The 25,275-nt window shown below is 44.6% G+C and overlaps 1 protein-coding gene across 2 annotated transcripts in view; it reads left to right on the top strand.

Moving 5' to 3' along the window:
- Positions 1–486: 486 nt before the first annotated feature.
- wipi2 (WD repeat domain, phosphoinositide interacting 2) overlaps positions 487–25,275 on the top strand; it is a 75,685-nt gene continuing 50,896 nt past the window's right edge. The window contains exons 1-4 of one of the 2 annotated variants that reach the window (XM_084328227.1): positions 487–706; positions 1,737–1,819; positions 5,590–5,759; positions 9,808–9,873. In XM_084328227.1, the coding sequence (XP_084184353.1) occupies positions 633–706; positions 1,737–1,819; positions 5,590–5,759; positions 9,808–9,873 (393 nt within the window). In that variant the 5' untranslated portion in view covers positions 487–632. The remainder of the gene's footprint in view (positions 707–1,736; positions 1,820–5,589; positions 5,760–9,807; positions 9,874–25,275) is intronic. The other variant, XM_084328228.1, reaches the window with a different exon arrangement.

Raw genomic sequence — 25,275 nt, forward strand, 5'->3', positions numbered from 1 at the left:
GTTTGTTATTTGAACCGAAGAGAATGGACTGGCTCTGTTTTGCCCATGTGTAATGATAGTTTGTTATCAGCGAGCCATATGCAGATTTTGCCTAGTTCCGCGCTGAGGGTTTTTTCAACCTGCAACTTGTTCTTGTCAGAGACCAGCGGGGCTGAGTCGTCCGCAAACACGAACAAGTTGCAGTCACAGGCTGACGACATGTCATTTGCATAAATTAGGAAGAGTAGCGGTCCTAGTATGCTTGTGGTGGAACACAATCAATCAATGTCATAGTATAGTAGAACCTTCTAGAACCTCTAACATTCTTATTTAAGCCGGCATTCTGTTTAGCTTTCTAGGAATGTATTGTATGAATATTAAAGGAGTTACCTTCGACTTCAGCACATCGCCTGACTCCCGTCTCTCAGCACTACAACGGTCCCTTTAAATGCAACGCACGCTGCGACCACAGGGCATGCGCAGGAAGAGGGAGCAACAGCCCTTGTGAAAAACAACAACAATCACTGCCGCTGCCTGGAACAAGGGGAGAACGATGGCTCCGTGAACCCAAAACTACCCAGCCTCAGCCCAAACCCCAGCCCAACTGCTGCTCTTTCTCCCGAGGCTTTATATATATAGATGGTGCCGAGCCCATGAACTTGGCTAGTCAAAGCGGGGACGCTGGCGGGAGCCAGCTCCTCTTCGCCAACTTTAACCAGGACAACACGTAAGGACGGGCCGGGGGGACGAGACGGCAGGCTGGGGATCGGACGGCCTACAGCCGACGCTGACAGCTGCCTAATGTTAACTAGCTAACTCGATCTGGATCGGGCTTGTCTGTGTGTTTTATTGTTGGCAGAGCTAACGTTGCTCACAATATGAAATATGTTTGGTGTTGGACCCTCAAAGCTGAGCTGACTGTCAAGCCGCATGATTGCTACTAGCTAAAGTTAGCTACCTAAAAAGACGTTTGCTAATGGTCTGCTCAGTCACATCACATTTTGTCCCATCCATTTGTCATTAGCATTGCTAGCATACTACTGTGGCCAGGGGATAACTTAAGCTAATATTATTAGCACTCAAGGTATAACGGTAACGTTAGTGAAGCTACGATAAATAATCACCATGAGTATAACTGACGACGTTATTAGCATATTTTGTTTTGAAGGTCTTGGCTGTTGACCAGCATTGTGTTAGCTGACTTTAGAAGTGAAAGTAGCTAGACTCTAGCTGGTGCAGACCACTGCAAAAGAATACATCTGATCGTTTGTGATAATGGTTTGATCAAAATGTTATTACGTTATACCAACCTGATATAAGCAGTTCCGCTAACTGACCACTAACGTTATATCAAACTAGAGGCCAGATGATATTGCAACACCCCTCTCTGCCCTGTCGTGTGACCGATGTGATGGCCAGAGGACTGTCCGTCATCACCCTGTGACTGGGACAGGAGGAGAGAATAGTTTAAGACAGTGACTCTAATGTCTTTACTGTAGAGAGGATGCGTTGATATCGGGCTTGAAAAGAGTTATTTCTACAATAACAAAATCCAATACCAACTGTTAGCCAAAGTAAAACAACATGATTTTCTACATTGCCATGTGTTGAATGATGTTTTAATGTAGCTTTATTTGTCTATTTTAGTCTGGCTATGTTTTGAGCTATTGCCATAATTTAAGCTATTATTTTGAGCTATTTGACTATGTCTTGTGGCAGCATTGATAAACCAGTAATTGTGTTTTCCTTCTGTATAGGTCCTTAGCTGTTGGCACAAAATCAGGATACAAGTTTTTCTCCCTGTCGTCTGTGGACAAGTTGGAGCAGATTTATGAATGTAGTGAGTATTACTCTGTCCTCTGAGTCCCTTATACAGTATGTCTCTGTGTGTGCATCCTCTCTTAGGACTGGACTATATGGTCAAAGTATGATATCACAATATATTTACTTTATTTTTTTGTTTTTCACTGCAAATTACAGTAATTTACACAATTACTTTGTCTTTTAACACTTTGATTACCAGCAATGCGGTGCGCCTAAAGGCCCTCCCATAGTCGAGCAGACTGTACACAGAGCAGACTCCGCGGAGGTCCGCGCGGACTCTTTGAGCTTTGATCTCAGTGGACAGCAGACCCACAGCAGAGTGCAAGTGCGAAGATCCTATTTTCTGACGCGTGGACGTCCGCGCCGCTGACTTGGTGTCACACAAAACGCTGCTCGGCGTTTTGGTTGACATCGAACTGCATTAAATGTGACACCGCGCGAGCGATTGGTGGCGCGAGGAGAGAGATGAGCCTGTGACGCCATCGCCATCTTGTGGTAACAATGTCGCAGACAGACGCTCAATTTGAGGAGAGACTTTCAACATGCTGAACTCCCCCTCCTCATCCCTTTTTTCATTGAGTGGCCTCACATACCACCGTCTCTGCTTTTTATCCCGCAAAGCCAGTAAACAGAGCAGCTCTTCTTCATCACCTGACGCCATTATTAACAGAAGTGTAAACAGTGTGAAAGAATTGTGGGAAATGTAGTAAACTGGCGCGAGAAATGTAGGAAATAGACCGTGGAAGTCCGCTGAGATCTGCTCGACTATGAAAGCTCAAAAAGTCGCGCGGACCTCCGCGGAGTCTGCTCTGTGTACAGTCTGCTCGACTATGGGAGGGCCTTTACCCCCGTTGAATGCCAGCACCCACTTCAATGATGGCGTTGTGAACGCATAATCTATGTCTTAAATTATGGCTATGTGTCTAATCTGCCTGTCGCTTATCAATGACTTGTTTGCAGTCAACATTGTCGAAACGGATTGTTTTTTAATCGGTTCATTTCCGTTTTATAGGATTTTGAAAAGCCCTCGTTTTCTTGATAGTTTCAGGAAAATATAACTTCCGTGATAAGCAGCATTTACTGGAATATTCTGGAATACACAAAAAACGTAATTTTTCGGCCTATTTATTAATCTTTTTCAAATAAACGCTAGATTATCGATAGTATATGTGTACTTAGGGCTGGGCGATATAACGATAACGATAAATATCACGATATATTTTAATAATCGATATCGAATATCGAAGAAAGAAAAAATCGAAAAATCGTTTTTTTTTTATATTTTTTTTATATTTTTTTGTGACCTGCAACAGGGCAGTTTTAAAACCAGAGACAGTGGACAGACTTGTCTTTCTTGCCTGCAACTTAAAGTAATGGATTTGCTTGTCCAAATGACAATACTGACCAAATTGAGATTTATTTTTCTCTTGTCCATTTATATTGTTTGCCTTCTAATTTAAAATACAGTTTGAAACCGTCTGTACACAGTAGGCTATGTGTGCTAGCAGAGCTAGACTCCAGTCACGAGTCACGGTGCACATGTGCGGTGGTTTGTCCACCAAAAAAGCGCCAAAAGATCGAAAATAAACTAGCAGAGCCAGAACTGTTCAACTCCCCTGGAGCCACAGCCAGCAGAGAAGCCGGTTTACTTTCGCTTTTAAACCAGCTGCAGCCTGAGAACTGGAGTGTGAGGGGATGTAACACTAAAGATGGCGGCAACGACAAAGAATTGCTGCAAAATAAACATACATCTGTTTTACATTTTTTTTAAATTTTTTTTAACTTATAACAATTTCGATAATTATCGAGAAATATGATAACATTATCATATCGTTATCGCGATATGATTTTTTGCCATATCGCCCAGCCCTATGTGTACTTATGCACGCTTAACGCCATCTTTGTGAAAACGGATCCGATTATCCTAAAACTGGTCAAATAGATTCCTTACCTTAGATCAGATGTTCTCCAAAAAGATTTGTCCAATTCCTGATCGCCATTCCAAATATCGATCGCGTTTATTGATTCAGCGCTGGGTACAGGAAATATGTATTCCACGTTGTTTTCCGGCTCGGCAATCACTTCGATCCTTCAGATGGCTTGACGGAAAAGTAAAATGAGGAAACTGGACCCCCCCCCCCCCACCCCACCAGTCTAATCCAATGGGGTGCAGTTACACAGGGAGAGACGATAGGGGGCGGTATTTTCCCAATGGAGCTCAGAGAGTTTGGAGCACTAGCGTGAGGCTCGATTGATGAAATATGAATTCAAATCGATAATAAAAAAAAGACAAACAAACGCTATATAGCGTTGCTGGCATTCAACGGGCGGTGTATGGCGACTGTCCAAACATACTGTAGTCACGAGAGACTAAATCGGGGAAATAATGATACCTGCCAGACGCGCCGCTCGCCACATAATCACTGCTCCAGGATACTGTGTTTGGTTAGTTTATTGGAGTTAAAAACAGTTCATATAGTATCAAAAATAAAGTGAATCACGGTTTGATTTATCATAGTGTAGCGTGCGTGCGGTCAGCAAAGTGTGACTTCCCCGTTCACCCCCTCATCATTACCGTACCAGAAACCCGCCGGTGAACAGCTGACTTTACTACTACTACGACACCACGTGACCCATTTGTGAATGACGTGACCATAACAACCCGAGTTGTGTATACCTGTCACCAACAGGCGGCATGAACTAACGACATAAAGCGTCCGTGGCACTCAAAGTGTTAATACTTGTCATGGTGCTTTTGAATTTTAAAGGGTGTATTTAAATCCCAAAATATTCACAATACTGCTGCAAATCTAAAACATTAAAAAAACGTTTTAGATTATCTTAAAAAATATATTTTAACATTTGGTATCCATCACAGCCCTGTCATGGCTTCTGTCATGGGGTGGAATGAATATACGTATATCACTACTGATTCTATTCACTGATGCTTGTTTTATAAATCACCCATTTTGCTCCTCGGCTCCTTTCCATTACAACCAGTAAGATTAGAGACTATTAACTGCCACTGTATTGTGTTCTGGAAGTCAAGACACCATCGGAGCACCACTGATAATAACTGAGTCCAGTATTGATTATGTTTTTTCTGAATATCTTTTCTAATTTGGCCACTCATGTGAGGGCAGTTCAGAGCCGACATGAGCCCTAACATCAATGCTGTTGGCCCCCAGAGGCTGTATGAGCATTAGCACTCTGTCCAACATCCTAGGGACACTCGGTAGGGACACTCGGTATAGACTAACTGTTGGAGGTCAATCACTCCAATAATTAATAAGTAATAAAAGTAGTTTTACAGTTGATTGTTACAGGATTGTCATTCTTGTGACACATTTTCTGGGCATGTGTTTCTTAATACAAAGGACGTACGTTTAAAGAACAAATACATTTATGTAAATTTTTTCTTTTAATTATATCCCTGAAAAAGTATTGCGAATATTATGGATTCACCCCGACCACAGTGTCCATGTCCACCACAAGATATCATTTGTGTAAACTTTTCCCCCCCTAAATATTTTCAAATTTGTAGAAAACATTCATGACCCCTGGTCCTGGAGGAAGAACCCTATTGATTTGGGACATCTCGATTAGAACGTTAGATTTGTTATTTTCACTCAGTCACTTTTGATTCAACATGTCAGCCTCCAGCAAGCAGACAGACTCAACCTCAGTCATACATATTATGATATATATATTATGATGTAGCCTATAATAATATGTATGGAATATGGATTAAAATAAAGTATTTAAACTGTGTGTCCTTCCCCTTAGCGGACACGGAGGATGTGTGTATTGTGGAGCGCCTGTTCTCCAGTAGCCTGGTGGCCATCGTCAGCCTGAAGGCCCCCAGGAAGCTGAAGGTCTGTCACTTCAAGAAGGGAACTGAGATCTGCAACTACTCCTACTCCAATACCATACTGGCTGTCAAGCTGAACAGACAGGTAGAGATAACTACTCCTACTCCAATACCATACTGGTTGTCAAGCTGAACAGACGGGTAGAGATAACTAGTCCTACTCCAATACCATACTGGCTGTCAAGCTGAACAGACAGGTAGAGATAACTACTCCTACTCCAATACCATACTAGCTGTCAAGCTTAACAGACAGGTAGATATAACTAGTCCTACTCCAATACCATACTGGCTGTCAAGCTGAACAGACAGCTAGATATAACTACTCCTACTCCAATACCATACTGGCTGTCAAGCTGAACAGACAGCTAGATATAACTACTCCTACTCCAATACCATACTGGCTGTCATGCTGAACAGACAGGTAGATATAACTAGTCATACTCCAATACTAGGGATGTCCGATATTATCGGCCGATATCGGCATTAAAATGTGATATCGGAAAATATCTGTATCGGTTTTCAATTATTATTTTTTTTATTTCTATAACCTTTTATTTACCCAGGCAAGCAAGTAAGAACAAATTCAGATTTTATTTATTGTCAAAAGTATGCATAATGTTGTGTTAATTACACAACAAGAGATATGTAATGTTAATTACCTGAAATTATTCAATTTTGAGGGGGGGTGGGGGGGGGGGGGGGGGGGGGAACCCTGCATATATCGGTATCGGTTGATATCGGTATCGGAAATTAAGAGTTGGACAATATCGGTATATCGGTATCGGTAAAAAAGCCAATATCGAGCATCCCTATCCAATACAGACAGGTAGAGATAACTACTCCTACTCCAATATCATACTGGCTGTCAAGCTGAACAGACAGGTAGATATAACTAGTCCTACTCCAATACCATACTGGCTGTCAAGCTGAACAGACAGCTAGATATAACTACTCCTACTCCAATACCATACTGGCTGTCAAGCTGAACAGACATGTAGATATAACTACTTCTACTCCAATACCATACTGGCTGTCAAGCTGAACAGACGGGTAGATATAACTAGTCATACTCCAATACCATACTGGCTGACTGTCAAGCTGAACAGAAAGGTAGATATAACTAGTCATACTCCAATACCATACTGGCTGACTGTCAAGCTGAACAGACAGGTAGATATAAATAGTCCTACTCCAATACCATACTGGCTGTCAAGCTGAACAGACAGGTAGATATAACTACTCCTACTCCAATACCATACTGGCTGTCAAGCTGAACAGACAGGTATATATAACTAGTCATACTCCAATACCATACTGGCTGTCAAGCTGAACTAGGGCTGGGCGATATGGCCTCTAAATGATATCGCGATATTTTTTGGCCATATCGCGATACACGATATATATCGCGATATTTTGACGTTTCCTCTAAAGCACTTAAAAATGCTTGATTTAACCCTTTGATGCATACAGTCACGCCAATATGATGATTATAATAAGTCCCTGCAACATATGTTTGCATTATTAAACCATGAAGATGCTTTAAAAAATAATTTAATGAAAATGTACTAAGGGTAGTCTACTGACACACTAATAAAAAAAATTATTTACATCTAAGACCATTTATATAAAAACTCTTGGGTGCCTTTTTTTTGCACAGTACTGTGTTTTCTATCCACTTTAGCCAAACACACACATATATGTATATATATATATATATATATACACACACTACTGTGAGAAAATAATAATCATAATGGCTTATAGCAGACTTAATGATTTTAGAATATTTCAGATAATGAAATTAAAATGTTTATATCATCAACTATCCAGTTAGTATTTATACTGTCTGTAACGTTTGGCTACTTTAAATCATTGAATGTAGAGAGAGAGAGAGAGGGGGCGAGAACGAACGAGAGAGCCAGCCCCCCCCCCCCCCCCCCCGGGACCAGTACACTAACGTTAGCCTATAGCTCTGCCGTCCCTGCTACACTTGGGACCACTACACTAACGTTAGCCTATAGCTCCGCCGTGCCTGCTACACTCGGGACCAGTACACTAACGTTAGCCTATAGCTCCGCCGTGCCTGCTACACTCGGGACCAGTACACTAACGTTAGCCTATAGCTCCGCCGTCCCTTCTCGAGGAAAGCACTGCGAGTGTCTCTCGGCCGCGGGCGGCGCCATATAAACTAATACTCGATGTTCGCGATATAGTACAGTACTACATCTCGGGTAGAACAATCCGCGATACATCGAGTATACTCGATATATTGCCCACTAACGTGTATTTGGCTATTATTCTATGTCCAGCTATCTAATCGTTTTCAGTTGTATAGTGGGATAGCTGCTTACTCTGCTGTTGTATCACGTTATAATAAAGAGTTCATTCATCTGATTGGTCCTTTGGAAATCACGTGGAGACAGGAGACAGCGCTGCGGGTGAAAACAAGTCTGACTGTTGTTTTATTGAAAACCAGCAGCTTAATCAATCAGGTTTACAGCATCAATTATTTCTATTTCTAATCAGCTCGTCTCGAAGGTTTCTTCTCGGCTCTGTTCTCGAACTCTGGTGGGGTGGATTCTCCAGTCTCTGCTTCTCCGTTCTCTCTGCGTGTCTCTCTGCGTCTCTGTGTCTCCTCCAGCATTCAACCTGCAGGTTTTATAGAGAAGAGAGAATCCCCCCCGCCCTTGCGCCATCCAGTGCCGTCACCTCAGAGAGCGTGCTTTTCTATTGGCTAGAAGGTCCCCTCTAAGTGACACGTCATCTGGGTCTTGCCACACCGCGTTACAAGGTGACCTTACAGAGGGGACAGGAACTAGTCTTCTCTTAGAATGATCTACCCAAGTGTCCCTGAATGCGACCCTCATACAGATTGAAATAATGGCCTGTTTGGACTGCTTAGCTAAAGTAAACAGAACTCTGGTGCTGGCCTTCAGGCCATCATTTTCTGACTTAAAGTTAAGTATTGGGCCCTCCATCCTACTTTGTTGTGTGGGGAAAGAGGTTTCATCTGTTTGCCATTTGGTCTGTTTTTATCTTTATGGCACTCTGGGCCTTTCCTATAACTGCTAAGTGAAGGCTGAAGGGTTGCACTGTTAGCTTTTTGACTGAGTTCTCCTGTGGCTTTTTCCAGCAACCGCTAGATGATTTTAATCCTTCCTGTAATGCTTATATGGGTCATTTTGATCCATTTAATTTACGACAATCCCTTCTCTGAGGGGTCTACCCTCATTATGTAACCAGTACATTTCAAAATCAAAATGATATAATATTTCTATAAAATTAAAAAAAAAAAAAATTCCAAAAAAAAAACACAACAACCACCATTTCATCACCCTTCTCTTTTGCACAGTTGTAAATTCTTTCACTCCTTCCCCACCACCCTCATTAGTCACTTCCCCAGTCACACACAATATCAGTTATTGATATGACATCCAGTCTAGGTCCGTTTCTTTATACAAAAAGAACATCGTACCATTTATCAACTTTTCTAATTATGACTATACATTATCCATGTAATTAACCAAATGTGTATTTTGTGTAATTGACTCTGCAAGAAAAGATTATTACATCACGCCAATAAAAACTAACAGTTTCTAATAAAAAACGAAGGAGACTTAAACAATAAACCATACAAATAAAATACATGTCTCTCCTTCACCAGGACCCTCTGAGGTCTCTTTACTTTTAGCTGTAACCTTGTCAGTTATCCTTATTCCAACCTCCTGAGGTGTTTTTACTGCTAAATTGTTTTGACTGTTGCTCCTCGTTGTATTTTGTGCTACACACAGTTTTCTTCTTTGTTGTGGCCAGTCCTGGTACTGCTCTGATTTTCCCTCTGTCCTTTTTTGCTTTTTGGATTTGTTATTTACAAACACACAATGGATTGGAAGTTCTCTTTTTCGCACAGATACATCTTTACTGTTCTGTATTTGACAACACTCTTTTTCCAAATTCGTTATCTATATATTCCACAGCTTCAATTGTTAATATTCAATCAAATCACCTTTGTCTCATTCATTTTTGTGCTGTACTATTTTACTAGATCAAATATCTCAAGTTCAACACAATCACCACTTCCACCCTTGAAAGTGGAATAACCATTTATTACACTATCAATACCTTGTTTCCAGACAGCCTCCTCGGTCCGGACAGCCAGCTCTAGACGAGGCCAACCACCAACAGAACCTATGTGGATGGTAACAAACCACAGTCCCTTTAAACACACATCCCACACACTCCGCCAGCCTTCAACAAGCCGGTGCAGAGTCTCCCATAAGCCAATTATCAATTTCACATGTCTGCACCCTATTTGTAAACTATTTGGCCAATGGCGACCAAAATCTACAGAGCTTACCTATAAACAGAGAAACACGTTCGCCCAACACTTACCAAACCCAAAAACGTGACACAACTCCCCAGATACTACTCCTGGACTCTCAATGAGCGGAAAACTAAATCATGAACCAGCTCCCGTCCACCCTTAGTTTCCAGCCCATTATATTAGACATTCCTACCAGTCCCGCTGTGTCACCACCACCTGCTATCCCTGACCGGCGAGAGATCCCTCCCAGCCAGTCGGTTCCTAAAAAAAATAGAGTGTCAAACAAAAAGAAAATTGCAAACAAACATAAACAAAACTCTGTGAGTGCCTTCATGCAACACACCCATCAACAGAATTAAACTATCAGCTAGAGGCATAAATACCCCCGCATAACCACTAAGAAATAAAAATTAAAAATTAAAAAGAAATGAAGTAAAGAAATTAATTTTTTATTTTTTTTAAGTCTCCTTGACCACCCTTGGATCAAGTATGTATAATTACTACTGACCACTCGCTGCGAACGTGTCACATCATTCCACTGTCTAATATTGAATACCTAATATTAACTGTTTAACCTAGACCCAAGTCCACATGACCACAAAAGTCATTGAGGTGACCATTTTTCTCTCTCTCTCCAATCTGTGCAGCCGGGCCAGGCTGCACAGGTGGGAGATACCAAAAATCGTCCACCATACCATTCTCCCTTACGTTTTCCTCACTGCCACAGCAAGAGTTGATCAGACACACTGTAGCAAAAAGGAAAACCCATGATTGGTCTATTAATGAACTGTTAGTACGATTGGCTCATGCATCTGTCAGTCATTTCATCTCTCCCTGTTAGTTGCACATCCATTTTAGTCGCTTCCACTCATAACCTAATGTACCAACGCTTCTATATATTTTTTATTCTATTTTTATTCCAATCAGTCCTTTTTCCCATTTTAACTTATTAACACTTTCAGCGCCACGCCTGGTTTTCCGTTTTACCGCTTGAATGCCACCATCGGCGCCAATGTTAACGTTAATATCGCCTAATCTATGTTTTAAATTATGGCTATGTGTCTAATCTGCCCATCGCATTATCAAAGACTATTTTCCAGTCAGTGCTGTGAAGGCAGATTGCTTTTTTTATCGCGTCGTTGCCGTTTCAGAGCAGTTAGAAAAGCCCCCGTTTTGATATAAAAAACAGCTCATTCTGGAGCATTCTATGAAAATCGTCTTTTAGTGGAATATTCCACAACGTTGATATTCGTCAGCCTTTTTATGAATCGTTTTCAAATAAACGCTAGATGATCAATATTATACGTGCACGCACGCGCATTACGGCCGCGCACTGATAATCGCTCCGTTGATTTCCTCACAGACTTTTACAGTGAAACCGAAAGAAGACATTTCACAAAACAGCTTATAACTTCATCAAACTTACTCTGATTATCCTACCACTGATAACATAGAGTCCTTACCTGACATCAGATGGTATCCAACTGGTATATTCCAATTCCTGATCACCATTCGAAAAAATCGATACGTGTATGGATCCAACGCGATACAGTAGAACTCCATGATCCGCAGGGCTCTGAGGCTCCAGAATGAACTCTGGTAACCCCGGCTGGATCAGTGAACTGGAAAATGTGGAGTACCGGATTCTTTTCCCCATTCATTTTCATTGAGTCCATTCCAAAATCACTTATGTCATCTGTGAGACGACAGGGGGCGCTTTTTTCCACAGTGATCGTCGGCGCCCCTCGGCTATACTCGGGTAGGCTCGGGTGATGCAATAATTTTTCAGATCGAAAAAAAAATAAAATAAAAAAAAAATCTGAGAAATCTCGTGAGTGGCTAGCAACCACCTATAAAAAACACGAGAAATCTCGTGAGTGGCACTGAAAGAGTTAATAACTCTATTTTCCCGAGCACTATTAGCTTCGCTTGTGCATTCCTGCTTCGTTCTTATTCAACCTATGGCCTTTGCAGACACAACCTCTTTACACCCCTTCTGAAAATGTCCCAACTTTCCACATGTCCAGCAACTCTGTTTTCTGATGGACTCTTGCTTTCTATTGGACTCTTGCTGAGCCCGCCACCCTTTGCCACATGATCGAGCGAGATGGCCGATTTCTCCACATTGCCAGCACTCAGTTGATGCCGGCCATCCAAGCGGTCCCCCTCTTTGTCGTCCATTCCCTCCTTGGGGCTGCCAGTTCTGTTGTCTGGATGAGAGAGGGACATACCTGTTCTTCCCAGCCGCCGCACCTTGGGCCTTTTGTTGTTGGGAGGGGCCTGGAAACCCCCCCCCCCTGCGGCTGTCATCATTCCCTCGCTGCTCCGCTCCCTGTTCAGGTAACAGGGCAAGTGACTTCTCTTGTTCACTGAGTCCTTGTTCTGCAGTACGAAACATGATTTCCAAAATTACATCACTCATGATCACAGTCTGTTTCGCCAGCTCTTGTTCTAGCACTTCCCTCTCGCGTGTGACTTGGTCAACCGCCAGCTGCTTCTCCACCAGTTTTCTACGGACTGTCTCATGTCTCTCGGACGCTTCCGTGAATGCTCTCTGTCTTTCTGGAGAGAGGCACGTCATCCTCTCTACCTCCACCCTGGCCCCCGCTGTCTGGCTCCTCGTCACTGGCCCACGCCTCTCATCCTGGCTTTGGTCTCGAGGGACGACTGGACTGGGCTGTGGAAACTGTTTGTGTATATTTCCATACCTGCTATCGGTCCCTGTTTCAGCCGTACGGCCAGAGTGGACTTCGTGGGACGGCTGTAACAACGCTGCTCGCTTCCGTCGCTTTCTTTGTCCCTCGGTTAAATTGTAGTCTCCAGCAATGGACACTCCAGTGTAGCTCGGTTCTGGTTGGAGTAAAACCGTTGTCTCTGGTTCTCTCTCCTGTAAGACCTCCTGTATTGGAATCAAAGTCATTATTTCCAGTCCCTCTGTCATACTGGTCACCTGAGGAAATTCCATCACATCCAACTCAATCAGATTAACTTCAGATATCAATCTTTCTACGGGAGTGTCTGCAAAGGTTGTCAGCCTATTACTATTGTCGGCATTACTTCTTTTCATCGCTCTTCGTGCTCTCTTTTTCTGTTTTTTATTTTTGTTTCTCAATCTATAACGGCCTCCTTTTTTATACTTAAATACAAGGTTTTGTAAAGGCCTGAATCTCTTTGGCCATGGCTTCTTCACTTCTATTGTGATATTTCCAGTCATTGACATAGACAGATTGTCTACTTTTGCTATTGTTATTGCTTCTAAACCTTCAGTTGTTTCTATCAATGTTCCACTAAGGTGAACTTCCTGTGTACTCGACATTCTCACTGGTTTCAAACACACCTGCAATCACCGTTTGGAAGAACAAGTTTCTCTGTGTCCAAACCTATTTTTCGCTACTTGAGTTAAAATTCACCCACACTATCAGATTTATACCGGTGCAGACAGGGATTGACAATTTTCTTATCATTCATACTATACCAAGGCTCATATAGCCGTTTCCCCAATTGGTATTGAAATCGTCAGAGCCCCAGTCCTCGCCGAGCCTGTGCAGAAAGAAAGCAAAAACATAACACTTAATACAGTGGCATTCCCCTTGTCATTTCCTCAATATTTATGCATTGGAAATGTCGGGCATTCCTATACTAATATTCTTCTAGAGAGATTTGGTGTGATTTATTTGAATATAACGATACGGCTTTACTTGTTTTTGTCCGTTCGTCCAACCGGAAACTGGAGGTTCCAATCCCTTGTGTGTTCCTTTCACTTTTGATTCTCTGGGGAACATAATCATTAAGTTCCACACAACCTATCAATTCTAACAAATGGTAAACTTGGTTAGCCATCTGTTCCAATTTCTTTTTGCCTTGATGAAATTGTCATAATTTATACTTTAAATGACTGCTCCGCGTATTAACTATGTATAAATGTAATATTAACTTCCCTACTTGCTTTCTACTATGAAAATCAAAAACTATACTTCTTCCTACATTTCTCACCACATTTACATCTCACGCCTTCATCACATTCTTCATACAACATCATTCTACATTATTTTTCCACACATACCCCCTCACACCACCAAAAAACCTTTTGGTGGTGTTACTGCTTCCAACCACCATCACGGGAAAGAATACATTTTTAGCAACTTAGGTCACTAAACCCCTGACCGTTATATAGCCCAGTTGTCCACGTTATTAAATTCATGGACACCAGTACTATACCCACCGCAATATTCCCCATGATCCCTGAATTCACAGAGACCCGTCATTTCACAGCCCAAAGCATTTTCCCTCAGTTTCGAATCTGAACGAAAACACCCCAAGCCCCCTTTCCAAGGAATATCACAACTTGTCCAACCATCACCTGTACCGGCACCTATTTCACATACGTAACAGCTACGTAGTTTAAAACAAACACATCCCAACCTATAACACACAACAAAACACAAAGCCAATCCTGCTTCCAAAGACCCTAACCGAAGAGGGAACTAGAGGACTGGCACCTTCCCTAAAATGAAAAACAAATACACGCCACCACCGTCCCTACACAAAACCAACCTAATGTAAAACCCATACCCTTTATAACAAACGCTCTAACTCCTTGCCCCCAGTCTAAACATACACGCCACACTCAAGAGGGCCAGTCTGGGGGTTGGAGGGACCCCAACTAGAAACGGTCCGTAACGTACCCACAATCCATTTGAAGGCAAGGCATTGAGGGGGGGCGCACGTGGAGAAACGAAGGGAGGGAGAGAAGGAGAGACACAGGGAGAAACACAAGGAGAGACAGAGGGGGGGCGCAGGAGGTGGTAGAGACATACAGAGGGAAGGGGGGAGAGGGGGAAGGAGGGGGTAGAGGGGAGAGAGGCAGGGAAGGAGGGAGGGAGGAAGGCAGGGAGGGAGGGAGGGAGGGAGAGGAAGGAGGGGAGGCCTGTTCCTTAATGACAAGCAAGCAGTGCAAGAATGCGGAAGCATTCGTCACCGCAGGTACCGTAGTGGCGTGCGGTAATGCGCCTTTCATTTTCCTTCGCCCAGCGCCCAGGTGCGTGCACCGGCGGCGGCGTGCTCGCTCAGGTGCGTGCGTGCGCCGGCGTGCTCGCGAGGTGCCCGCGCATGCGCATGAGATCCCGCCTTGGTTCGACACGAGCGGATGCCAGAAACCGCCCCTTATTCAGTATCCAGAAATAGCTCAATTGGCAAGACTGCATGGCTGTGGATCCTACGGCTCGTTTGCTGGCGAGTTCGAATCCCATCAAATATTTTTTTTTTAACGTGATTTTTTTTTTAACGTGTATTCTTTCGCCGGTTAAGGTTAGGCATGGTTAAGGTTAAGGTTAGGCATTGTTTCGGAGTTGGTTAAGGTTAGAACGGTTAAGTTTAGGCGCTGTTAAGGAGCTGGTTAAGGTTAGAGTTTGTCAAAGAGAATGGCAATATTCTTTCTATGGTTAAGGTTAAGGTTAGGCATTGTTTCGGAGTTGGTTGAGGTTAGAACGGTTAAGTTTAGGCGCTGTTAAGGAGCTGGTTAAGGTTAGAGTTTGTCAAAGAGAATGGCAATAGACAGCCTATTTCCGCGCGACAGCTCCCAAAGCGGGCCTGAAAAGAAAGGCGCTTTACCGTAGTGGCGTGCGGTGACGAATGCTTCCGCATTTTTGCACTGCTTGCTTGTCATTATGCTACACGCGGAGGGGAGAGAGAGAGGGACAAAGAAACGGCGGAGGGGGGGGCCACCCAATTGAACATTAAGATTTATCAAAAACTTTTTAATTAACTAGCAGACCTTACCGCATCGCCTGGTCCAGGTAACCCACAGGGCTTTAAACACTATCATCAGCATTTGCTGCATAACTGTAACTCAAAGTAAACACTACATTAACATAACTAATGGTCTGTGCATGGAGTCCCTAAAAGCTACCACTATACCCTAAGGGACGGCGGGAGGGAGAGAGAGGAAGGGAATGGGGGAGGGAGGGATGCAGGGAGAGAGAGAGGGAGGGAGGGAGAGGGGGAGAGAGGGAAAGAAAGAGAGGGATGGCGAGACGAAGGGAGGAGGGGGGGACGGGGGGAGGGAGAAGGCAGGCCGAAACCCCACCTGTTCAAAAAGGCCTTCGACTGTCGGCTTTCTATATTAACTTTATCGCTCTCGTTTTTTAAATCTTCCGTTTATTCTATATTTCTAATTAACCATGTTCTATTTCTTCCTTATAACTGTTTTAACCCTGTAGCGTAGCACTTTGGGATCCCATCGAACAAAAAGTGCATTACAAATCCAATCCATTATTATCACTATTATGTGTGGCTGCCGTCTGTGCTCTACTGAGTGCACCCTTCTAGTCCAGCGAGAGCGCTGACGCTCCGTAACTGAGCAGGGTTGCCGTCTGTCAACACAAGTTGGAACCCTGGAGGAAGCAATATAAGGAAACAAATTGCCAATAACTGTAAAGTTATCTTCGAACCTGTAGCAGGAAATAAACCTCCACACATCTGGTCAAATCAAATGCGAAACAAGACCTCATGTGCGTCTCATGTCACAAACTTGACCTCGTGAGCAGAGCGCATCACATCTACATTTAAGGTTCATTGTTTGCAAACATTAGAACGGACACGTGACTCATACGCACACAGGAACGGGAGAGAGGGAGGGAGGGAGAGAGGGAGGGAGAGAGGGTGGCAGGGAGGGAGGGAGAGAGAGAGGGAGGGAGGGAGGGAAAGAAAGAAAGAGAGGAGAGGGAGGGAGAGGGAGGGAGGGAGAGAGGGAGAGAGGGAGGGAGAGGAGAGGAGAGGGAGGGAGAGAGGGAGAGAGGGGGAGAGGGGGAGAGAGGGAGAGAGGGAGAGAGAGGGAGAGAGGGAGAGAGGGAGAGAGAGAGAGAGAGAGAGAGAGAGAGAGAGAGAGACAGAGGAGACACAGAGGGGTGGGGGGGGGGGGCTCACGCAAGTCCCGTCACAGCACAGCATGTGAAGGAGAGGTGGAACAATCTACTAGGAGAGGTGGAACAATCTACTAGGCAGCACCGCCCTCTGGTGCATTTGTTCGCACATCACCTCTATTGCACTACAGTACCCCCAACGTCCCATAGGAGGAGCCCTCACCCTCCTAATACAACTGCGTCATCACGCTGCCACCCACTTCATGGCGTCAGCTAACATGCTCAATATGTGAACCCTAATTCCCAGAATCCTCTGTACCGACTCGCAGTCCACCATTTTCAAGATGGCTTCCCACGAGACGTCATCACAAGAGCTTCACGTCCTGTTTACAAACACGAGGTCTCGCTGTCAGCCAAAATAGCATCACGCGATATTCCCCGAGACTCCCAGCATGCAACATTGTTAGCACAGGTAGCTTTACCATGTTAGCATAGTTAGCTTAGCATTTTTAGCATAGTTAGCTGTCCACTGCTAACACCATTAGCTTAATACTGTTAGCCCCATTAGCTTAGCTCAATGTTGCTATCGCTCGATCAGCCTAGCACGGCTAGTTAGCTTAGCCTAGCCCCTTACAATAGCGTTTCCTATACGGCCCACTATCCTGTTCATTTGAGCGGCACAACACATCGCGACGTTTTGCACAACCCAGTCATACTTTATAACATAATTTTAACTTTATTAAGCATTCGTTTATAAATCCTACAGTAACATTTTCTAGTTTGCCCGCCCGTCCGGCCCCGGCCGGCTCCGTATTTTAAATCTAACGCTCCCGATCCAGCCCTGTATTTCAAATCTAACGCACCCCCTCTAGGCCCCCACCAGGCAGATGCTCCTAGCGACGTCACCAGTTCCCAAAACCTTGCTTTCTTTGATCTATACCACCTTAAGGTAAGACCTTAATACCACTGATTTAAAAAATTTCAAAAGAACTTTACACATCATTTTGGTTCCATCTCACTCGCCATTCACTCAATTGGCTCGATATCGCAACGCAGCGTCCATACGGTATGTACGTCGTTCTCGCGGCTAACGGACAGTGTTGTGGTCACCCCGCTGCCAACTGTTGGTCCCTAGAGTTATTATAATGATACAAAAATACTGGCATCCACTTCATAACCTCTAGCAGACTCATTTACACACATTCTCTCTCATCCGCACAGTTACACTCATACTTTCATTCAGCAACATAATCATCTTTAGCACTGGTTAACCTTGTATATCATGTAGCATCATTTGGTAGCCTTTCAGCCACCAGGGATAGCATATAGCGTCGTCCGGTAGCCTCTCAGCCACCAGGGATGAAGCTACAAGTTCCGTCATTTCAACACAACAGTCGTATTAAACATTATTAGCCCCCAGCATTTCCCGTTAGCTCGCAACATAGCTTAGCATGTATTAGCCCTGCATTGTACAGCATTAGCTCTCGGGTATAAAACGGCTTCATTCCGTATACTGCAGCAATATAGTAATCCGCGACGTTTAGCGTTATGATGACGTACGTTTGATCATAGCTATGATACCATGCATGTGTCATCCTATTTCATCTAAACAACATATATACATTGTTACATACTAAAGTCCTTTAAATATATAATGCCTCATCGCTTCTAAGTGCAGTTTTTTTGTTCGAACATAAGCGCAGTTCCTTCTATCCCCCAAGTGCACAAGTGCTAATTTTCTAAGGTTTAAAAGGACTACCTTACACGCTCCAGATCTCTTGTTCCGTACGAATTAAACTGATGCGTACAATGTCGATTTTTCCTTAGCAACGTACAAACCAGACGTCTCTAGTATTGTCATTGCATTTGAACCTACGATTCTAAACAAGAGTCTCCGTCGCATAACCTGGCGCAATCCTCCATCCCCTCAGCCGTGCGCAACCTGAACTATATTATTGTCCAACCCGATCGCGCCAATTTCCTTCATTACATTAGTGCCGATACGGCTGTGCGCTCAATCGTTTAACTCGATCGCGCCAATGCAACCATTCCCTACCCCTGTTCGAAATCTGCCCAAACAAACCCCAACATTTCAGACACATCTTTAACTCACCGTTTGACCTCTGCTGGTTGTTGTTGCTCGAGGATGGTGTAGTCAGGCATCGTTGCTCTGCTCTGAGAGTTTTTGAAGTTCTGTTGTGTCCTTGTCCTGGGTTCCGTTCGGATGTACAGCCCGGCAGTCACGGCGCCAGATTAACATGTATTTGGCTATTATTCTATGTCCAGCTATCTAATCGTTTTCAGTTGTATAGTGGGATAGCTGCTTACTCTGCTGTTGTATCACGTTATAATAAAGAGTTCATTCATCTGATTGGTCCTTTGGAAATCACGTGGAGACAGGAGACAGCGCTGCGGGTGAAAACAAGTCTGACTGTTGTTTTATTGAAAACCAGCAGCTTAATCAATCAGGTTTACAGCATCAATTATTTCTATTTCTAATCAGCTCGTCTCGAAGGTTTCTTCTCGGCTCTGTTCTCGAACTCTGGTGGGGTGGATTCTCCAGTCTCTGCTTCTCCGTTCTCTCTGCGTGTCTCTCTGCGTCTCTGTGTCTCCTCCATCATTCAACCTGCAGGTTTTATAGAGAAGAGAGAATCCCCCCCGCCCTTGCGCCATCCAGTGCCGTCACCTCAGAGAGCGTGCTTTTCTATTGGCTAGAAGGTCTCCCCTCTAAGTGACACGTCATCTGGGTCTTGCCACACCGCGTTACAAGGTGACCTTACAGAGGGGACAGGAACTAGTCTTCTCTTAGAATGTTCTAGCCAAGTGTCCCTGAATGCGACCCTCATACAGATTGAAATAATGGCCTGTTTGGACTGCTTAGCTAAAGTAAACAGAACTCTGGTGCTGGCCTTCAGGCCATCATTTTCTGACTTAAAGTTAAGTATTGGGCCCTCCATCCCACTTTGTTGTGTGGGGAAAGAGGTTTCATATGTTTGCCATTTGGTCTGTTTTTATCTTTATGGCACTCTGGGCCTTTCCTATAACTGCTAAGTGAAGGCTGAAGGGTTGCACTGTTAGCTTTTTGACTGAGTTCTCCTGTGGCTTTTTCCAGCAACCGCTAGATGATTTTAATCCTTCCTGTAATGCTTATATGGGTCATTTTGATCCATTTAATTTACGACACCACCCCTAAGCTGAACAGACGGGTAGATATAATTAGTCATACTCCAATACCATACTGGCTGTCAAGCTGAACAGACAGGTAGATATAACTAGTCCTACTCCAATACCATACTGGCAGAAGACTCAGGCGTACAAATGCACGCTTCAGTTTACACATAGCCAATCCAAGTTATACATGCACACAATTGCGTACACGCATGCGCAATTCCCACCAATGCTGAACAATTTATGAAGTCATTCTATTGCAAAGCGCTTTGAGTGTTTTTATTACAGCTTATTTACCTACCCTATTGAAGGAATCTATGTTTTTCAATGTGTATATAATGTATATATCGGTGGGTGACAGCATCTGCTATTAGATATTAGTTGTAAGAGGACAGTATCAGTCACTGTCTGGCTCCAGTGAGGCTGCAGACGAGGGCCTGTTATCAGCTGAGCTCTCAAGCGAGCCAAGGTCATTGTATGCAGCGGCACTGTGCTCTCACATGGTGGTGTGGTCACATCGTTTAGTAATATCAACATCGCCGTTGCTATGGTGATTTGGATCAAAAGTGCCGTTGCCATAGTAACAGTCATGAGAGCGAGGTCGACATCGCGAGACTTGAAGACGGTAAGCTGTGGGGTCTTCAGGAGACTAGTTAGATTGAGACACGACGCACAGGCGAGCAGACACATTGATCAGAGACTTTGAGATCCCTCCTCACCCTCGCTGGGTGGGGTAAGGGAATATGCCACATCATCGCTAGCTTCGGCTAACCGGGGAGGTTTTGGCCGACGACGGGGCCCAGAACCATTGGACTAATAGCATAAGAGACGGTGGAGAAGAATGAATTAAGACTAGGGATGCCCCGATCGATCGGCCACCGATCGTTATCGGCCGATATTCAGTATAAATATGCGATCGGTGATCGGTGATAATGTTTTATTTTCACCGATCGTCAAACCCGATCTCAGTCGCTGTCGCCGAGTTCTGTCTCAGACACCGGTGGTGCGGCGTCTGCTCTCGAGTCCAGCCCCTCCCGCACGCATGTAAACACGGGTCTAGTCTAGTGAGACACGGGAGGACGGCGTGTCAGTCTCCCTGAGCTAACGTTAGCTTAGCTACCGTTACAAAATGACCCAGTCAACTATTCACTTTTAGTTTAATACATGATGAGGCATTGTCTAACCGAACGGTATCTAGCCGGCCAGCTACCGATAGCTCCTGACATCAACAAACGCTCTAGCAAGTATAGTAGGTAGGTATGATACCTGTTAGCTGTTAGCTGTTAGCTCACGTTAGCGCAAGTTAGTTCACTGTTAAAAACGAAATGTCCCATTGAACTAAATAATTCACTGAGGCTGTAGTATCCGAAACTTGTTGATGCCGTAAGCTTCAGACGCTCTGTCTTTGAATCCTCCCGTTCCATATCCACGCACAAGAAAAGCACCGACCACGAAGTAGTATCAACTATTTAATGTCCAACTCGGGTTTACACATTCTTGTTTCCTAATTATATATAGAGCAGCGAGATTAACAAAGTTTATCCAGAGAGAGGTCTAAAAACTGTCTGGCTCCACTCTCTCATCACTTGGCCTGACCACCGGTAAAATATGCGTTGTTTTCTTTCTAAACCAAAAGCTGTCACCTTGCCGCAGCTGACAGTAATCAATGACATCACCGTTATCCTGTCAAACTAAAAGTCCCTCGGCCTATCAGCCAAATATCCTGTAAGAAACAAACTAACAACAAAGAAAACATTTTAACTTCTATAATAATAATATCCATCTATTTATCCTATGAAAAAAATGCTTTTCTATTAACTGCTATTAACTGAAATTACTCTTAATTACCAGACTAGGCATTTAGGCACCTACAATACCGGCCCCTAATTGTTATCAACAGCCTTGAAACAATTACCCAAAAATATAAACTTAAGGCGTCTAAATGTCATTTAACTTAAATATCACAATCTAAAGTCTCAAAATTAAACTAGACTGAAGAAGTGAAGCTCTTGATCTTCGCTCTGCCCATGACAGAGACTTGACTTCGGTTCATCATCTTTTTCTCCCCACCCGAGGTGAGGCTTTGCCTTCGGAATAAAGTTCATCAAAAGTCCTCAGACTCGTGAAGAAGGACGAGCTTGGTTATTGGGCGACGAAGCTCGTTGGTCGTGAATATGTCTCAGCACAAGCCTTGTGATGTGCGAGTCTTTGGGCAAGATTACTTGCTGCTTGGCTTCGTCAGGCATTGCCGCTCGGCTCAGCCTTCCTCCTACTTTCATGATTCCATCCTCCAGTATTGGATTCAACTTGAAGAGTGAGCTACTTTTCTTCACCCTTCCTTGTTCCACTAGCATTGTCAAATCTTCTTTGAAGGTTCGTTTCTGGGTGTGCTTGACAATTTCTTTTTCTGCCACGGCTAGATCTTTGCAGGTGAGGCCTGTTCCTTGGAAAGCCTTTTTGAACCGGCTCACTTTGCTTTTTCCATCTGGTGCCTTTCTCTCTTCTTTCAGCTCTTTAAGCAGGACCTTCAGCTTCAGAAACCAGGCAACAGCGCGTTTAAGCCTTGTCCAGGATGAGAAATGGTTCATCAACTGTCCTGTTGCGTCTTTCGGCTCTTCCGCCTGAATGACATGCACTTGAGCTACTCCTTTGATCTCCAGATCATCGACGTCCAGCATTCCAGGATCTGGGTTCTTGGGCCACTGGTCTTGTGAACAGTGCAGGAAACTTGGTCCCGACAGCCAGCTTTGTTCCTTCAGGAATGCGTCGACAGTCTGTCCTCTTGAGACGAGATCTGCGGGGTTCACAGTGGTATTGACATACCTCCACTGTGAGGTCTGAGAATGCTCCAGGATAGCTATGACTATTAGTCACAAATGTCTTGAATCTTGTGCTTTCGCTGTTCAAGTACTTCAGCACAGCTGTGCTGTCGGTCCAAAAGATAGAATCTTGCAGCTCGAGTTCGAGCTCTTTCTTGAGAAACTTGTCCATCTTGACGGCAGCTACGGCCGCGGTCAACTCCATCCTTGGTATGGTTGGAGACTTTAAGGGTGCGACCCTCGCCTTTGCCATCATCAGGGCAGTTTGAACTATGCCAGTCGCGTTGCGCAGTAGCAGGTAGCTTGTTGTTCCATAAGCCTCTAGACTTGCGTCGGCGAAGTGGTGGAGCTGTGCGGAGACTGGAGCTCCAAACTGCTTCGTCTTGATGCATCTGTCCACTCCGAAGTTCTCAAGCCTTTGCAGTCCTGAGATCCATTTTTCCCATGTCTGGATGACGTTATCTGGTAGCTCCTCGTCCCAGCCATACTTCTGCCTGCAGATATCCTGTAGGAGTATCTTGGCGGGCAGCACCACTGGAGCGAGAAACCCCAAAGGGTCGAAGATAGAGCTGACGAGGGAAAGCAGGCCTCTCCTAGTGTGCGGGCGATCTTTGAGGTTGATCTTGAACCTGAACTGGTCTGATTCGGCGCACCACTGGATCCCCAATGCTCTCTCCACCGGCAGGTTGTCTTCGTCTAAGTCCAGGTCTTGAAACCCTTGGGCTCTTTCTTCTTCGGGGATCGAGTTGAGCAACATTCGGCTATTGCTCGACCATTTCGTCAAGCGAAATCCACCTTTTGCCAACATCTTTCGTAAGCCAGCACAAAGAGTGATGGCTGTCTCTTCGTCGGCGGTCGACTTAAGACAGTCGTCGACGTAAAAGTTCTTCTTGACTGTTTTGGCTGCTTCAAGGCCAAACTCTTCCTCGTGATCCGTTGCACATTTCTGCAGTGCAAACGTTGCAACACTTGGCGATGATGTTGCACCAAAGATGTGGACTAACATCTTGTGTTCGACGAGTTTATTTTCGTAGTTCCCTTCAGGCCACCAGAGGAATCTGAAGAGGTCTGTGTCTTCATCGCTGACTCTGACCTGGTGGAACATAGCCTCCACATCGGCCATGACCGCCACGGTCTCTTGTCTGAACCTTGTCAGGACCCCTATTAGGGAGCTTGTCAGGTCCGGTCCCTGCAGAAGCTGCTGGTTCAGTGATGTTCCTTGAAAGCTTGCTCCGCAGTCGAAGACAACACGTAGATTATTTTTAACTGGATGTCTGACTCCGTGGTGAGGCAGATACCACTTTCTTCCTTTTGCTGACTCCTGATCAGCGGTGTCAAGTCTCACGGCGTAGCCCTTCTTGAGGATATTATCCATGTACGCCACGTACTCTGTGCAAAACTTGTCGTCTTTCGAGAATCTTTTTCGTAGGTTCAGCGCACGTTGTTCGGCAACTTATCTGCTGTTGGGCAAGCACAGTGTTTTGTTCTTGACTGGCAGGCAAACACTGTAATGTCCATCCACAAGTTTTGAGGATTGTGACACCATATTCATGAACTGGTGATCGTCCTTTGACATCTCGATGTCTTCATCTTGTCCGGCGTCCGGAAAGTCTACTTTGAACTGCTGCTGCCAAAGCTCGTCTAGCCTGGTGACTGAGATCCGATTTGCGGTCACTGCTGTCCGCTTGCTCTTCTGGCTTGCGTCACTTCCGCCTTTGAGCGGTCCATTAACTGTCCAGCCTAGGATCGTTCTGACGGCATATGGTCCTTTGTGCACGCTGCTCACCACTTGGAGCGGCTCCATTGCCTTCGGGACGTTTGCTCCTATGAGCAATCCAACCTGAGCTTGGATAGTGGGAAGCTTCACCTCCTTTAGGTGAGGCCATCGGCTGACATCCTCTTGCCGGGGAATGTTCTCCTTGGAGACGGGAATGGTTTTCCGAGAAAACACCTCTGGAAGCTTGATGAATTGTTTTCCATCCAGGCTGCTTATTTCCAGTCCATTCACAATATTTGTGTCCACAACAGATTCTGATCCCATTGTTCGCAGCAAGATGCTTGCTTTGCGTCCATCCATGTTCAGTTGTGAGATCAGCGACTCTGAGGCAAAAGTAGCTGAGCTACCCGGGTCCAGAAACGCGTACGTCGTTACTTCCTTGGTTCCCTTCTGTGCCTTGACGCGCACTGGAATAATCGAGAGAGCGCAATCTTCCTTTCCGGCCCCAGTGACGCCGAAGGCCTCCATCATTTGTACAAGAGCACTTGTCACTTCTTGTTCCGTTGACTTCGCTTCCTCTTGAGAGTCTTTAGAGCGATCTTTAAAGTTGTAGTGAAGCAATGTGGGGTGTTGTCGAGAGCATTCTTGACACTGCACTTTGTCTGTGCAGCTGTTACTCATGTGACCATGTTTCAAACACGCAAAACATAGAC

The sequence above is a fragment of the Notolepis coatsorum genome, assembly GCF_963971535.1.
Source record: "Notolepis coatsorum genome assembly, chromosome: 14".
Lineage (NCBI taxonomy): Eukaryota > Metazoa > Chordata > Actinopteri > Aulopiformes > Paralepididae > Notolepis > Notolepis coatsorum.